We start from the raw sequence: 3,211 nt of genomic DNA on the forward strand, positions 1-3,211 counted from the left end.
CCGAAGACGAACGAAGCTTTTACGGGTTTGGAACGACATGGGGGTAAGTGATTAATGACAAAATTTAGATTTTGGTGTGGAGTATCCCTTTAAAGCTGCTCTGCCTACTGACAGTCATGGAATTGATTATTGCCATGAAACTTGACAGTGTTGGCGTGTTGTAGTTTTGATGGCAAAACTGTATAAATGTTCTTTACTGTTGGACATGCTGCTGTTAAATCAAATAGTGGTGTTGACTAATGGCGCTTTTCCACTGCGTGGTACGACTCGACAGGGCCCAGTACGGTACGACACGGCTCGGTTTACGTTTCCACTGCAGTTCAGTACTGCTTTAGAGTGGGCGGGATTATTCACGTCGTCATAGTTGCGCCGCCTCAGTGCCGTACCATGCAGTGGAAAAGCGCCATTAGATAAAGGTTTTAGTCTTGAGTGTTCCCATAAGGTCTCACGGGTGATGCTTAAGATGATGCAAATATGCTGTAGCTGCTACTTACAACAGTTGCATGTCAGATGTTTATATTTTCAGAGTTTTTTTTTTTTTACACTATTCTGACCATACGAGGTGTTTCTTTTCTCATTACTGATGAATATTGTGTTGGTAGGTGGAACCGTGCCAAGCTGACTCTGGCCCAGAGGAAGGACCGTGTGGCCCAGAAAAAGGCCAGCTTCCTCAGGGCTCAGGACGCTGCTGCAGATGACTAAAGAGATGAAGTGTCAACTGCTCCAAAGAAAGCGTGCACCTTATCCAAATAAATCATTTGGAAAGAATACAGTGTGTTTGTGGTCTTTGGTATTGTAGAAGATGAGAAAATGTTGATTTGACAATGAAGATGGATTTGGGATATTATTTGAAACACTTTTAATGTGCAAAGTCATGCAATCAAATCTTATAAAAATCTCAATTTAACTCTTAATCAGCAGCAGTGTGATTTATGAATACACAAAACTGAAGCAGTCTGATGACACGGAATCTGAAACATCCCACTGAAAAATGGTCCATAAAAACATGAAGCAATCTCTTCATAAGTACATCGAGAATCATGACTGTGATAAACATTTCATATTGTTTTTAGATTAAAATAAAAATTTTACCATATCAAGAGGTTTTCACTAGACATGCCTTAGAAGTACAAATTAGGAACCCAACAAACCCCCCAAAAAAAAAAGATCACTGTTTTGAACTTCCATGGTTGAGAAGGGCCTCCCAGCATCATTTACAAGACTCGCTCTTGTAAACATTCAGATCAACAAGGGCAAGCTCACACTACAGAACTGCAAGACTACCTGAACTGCTGTGGTGTTTACACTACACAACAAGGTTTCTTGTCATCTTGTCATATCAGCACGCATACTGCGCAATACAATGTTGACGAGGTTCACAAACTACAAGACATTTGGTCAACATTTTCTCACAATTTCATGCAAGTGATTACAAGATTTTTCCGTTTATACCATCTGGACTGTTGTTGGCTGGATTAGTTCCACCTTGTCATTGCATCGCACAGAAGCACACCCTGCAAGATCATGTGGCAATAATATCAAATAGATTTGAAAATATCACCGTGTCTGTGACTGCTCGAGATAAGCTCAGATCATGACGCTGACCTACTCATATACTTAAAAGAGCACCAGCGACCACAACGAGCACTGATTTGACCGCAATCCAGGGGTTTTGTCACAGACCTTGAAAATCCAGGCAAAAGTTGTGTAGTGTGATCTGCGTTAACCCTTTAAAATAGGATTAGGTATCACAAACTAATTAGCAGTTCACAGCATTTATTAATCTAAGTTAAAATGTTAATTTCAAAATATTCCAAGGTAATTCACATTTGTAATACGTTAAATTATACAACTTGAGATGCTGTAAATGTATTTGTACATATATAAATTAACATTAACATAGACTAATGCTTTAAAAGTATTGTTTTAAGTACTATATCAAATTTAACCTTATTGCAATCTGTTAACTTCAGATCATAGACAGTCTGACCATTTCCAAGAATTGCTCAAGTACAAAGAATGAGACGTTTTCACCCACAAGCATCAAACAAAAAAAAACGCACTCACTGGCAACATGCATATCAAGGCATTGGATTAATGTGCCCATTTCAAAATGGCTCTTTTTGCTGTGCTCATGTGACAAACATTACAATAGGAGACTTACACAACCACAGTCTGTGGCGAGTGCTTTCTATGTTAACATCCAACAATGGATGCAAAGTTAGTGTCATCTGCTCCTTCATAAGCTCTGAAGGAAGTGTAAAATAAACATGATCACTGTTCAATTGTGTGTGACAACAAAGCACGAAGACACGAAACTAAGAAGTGAACGTTACTCCTTCAGTTCTTAAATTGAGCCTGAGCAATAATTCCTCATGGTTTTAATTCTACCTTCGTCGTGAAAAATAACTTAAATATCAAAGCAGCAATGAATATTGCCATCAGCCTATTTTCCAGCCACTTTGCTACCAGCATTGTAATCTCCAGCCAGATTCACAATGGCCTGAAGTGCTTCAGAAGACATTCAAGAATCTGAATGTTGTCACCAGTGCATCTTAATTTCTCTTCAGGAGTCATTGGTGTGTGAGATCTGTTTCCATAGCAGCGTCTTGAGGTTGTTGAGAATGAGCGAGTGCTCCATTTCCATCTGCTCAGCTGAACCTTTGAGAGCCATGCAGGCGTACAGCTGCTTCTCCAGCTCTTCCTGTAGATGGACCGGAGCTCCTCGTAGGAGGTAATCCTTCAGTGCTCCGCAAGCCCTGGCCAGGTTGGGTTGAGCCACCTCGGCCGTGCAGCGGTGTTCTGCGCGGTCGCACGAAGCCCTACAGTCCACACCGTAGACGCAGTCCTCATCATCCTCACAGCGCTGAAGGATCATGGCCTGTTTGAAGGCCTCCTCAGCTACTACACGCCGCCCGTCCACCAGCCTGAGGTCATGGCGATCGGTGTAACCAAAAGTACTGGCTCTCATGTCGCACATTAAGAAGCTCCCAAAGGTACCATGGAAGATGTCTTCTATAAGCTCCAGCAAGCCGATAAATATTTTAGCCTTGCGTGGCCAGGAAGGCGTGAACCACTGGTCCATGTTTCGCCACATGCCCGTAGGAATCCAAAGTTCCATGGGCCACGGCAGGCTGAGCCCGTACAGGGGAGTGTGAGGCACCCGCTCCACCACGTACAGGTCCCCGCAGAAGCCCAACAGTCTAGGCGG

At 42.4% G+C, this 3,211-nt stretch overlaps 2 protein-coding genes across 3 annotated transcripts in view; one reads left to right on the forward strand and one right to left on the reverse strand.

Annotated features, from left to right (window-relative positions):
• The window catches only part of rpl5a (ribosomal protein L5a), a 5,884-nt gene extending 5,116 nt beyond the window's left edge, over positions 1-768 (forward strand). The window contains exon 8 of the mRNA XM_016502218.1: positions 603-768. Within this exon, the coding sequence (XP_016357704.1) occupies positions 603-702 (100 nt within the window). The 3' untranslated portion in view covers positions 703-768. The remainder of the gene's footprint in view (positions 1-602) is intronic.
• A 219-nt stretch (positions 769-987) lies between these two features.
• dipk1aa (divergent protein kinase domain 1Aa) overlaps positions 988-3,211 on the reverse strand; it is a 27,507-nt gene continuing 25,283 nt past the window's right edge. The window contains exon 6 of one of the 2 annotated variants that reach the window (XM_016502220.1): positions 988-3,049. In XM_016502220.1, coding sequence (XP_016357706.1) covers positions 2,567-3,049 — 483 coding nt within the window. In that variant the 3' untranslated portion in view covers positions 988-2,566. The remainder of the gene's footprint in view (positions 3,050-3,211) is intronic. The other variant, XM_016502219.1, reaches the window with a different exon arrangement.

This window comes from Sinocyclocheilus anshuiensis, unplaced genomic scaffold, assembly GCF_001515605.1.
Source record: "Sinocyclocheilus anshuiensis isolate Anshui unplaced genomic scaffold, SAMN03320099.WGS_v1.1 scaffold718, whole genome shotgun sequence".
Lineage (NCBI taxonomy): Eukaryota > Metazoa > Chordata > Actinopteri > Cypriniformes > Cyprinidae > Sinocyclocheilus > Sinocyclocheilus anshuiensis.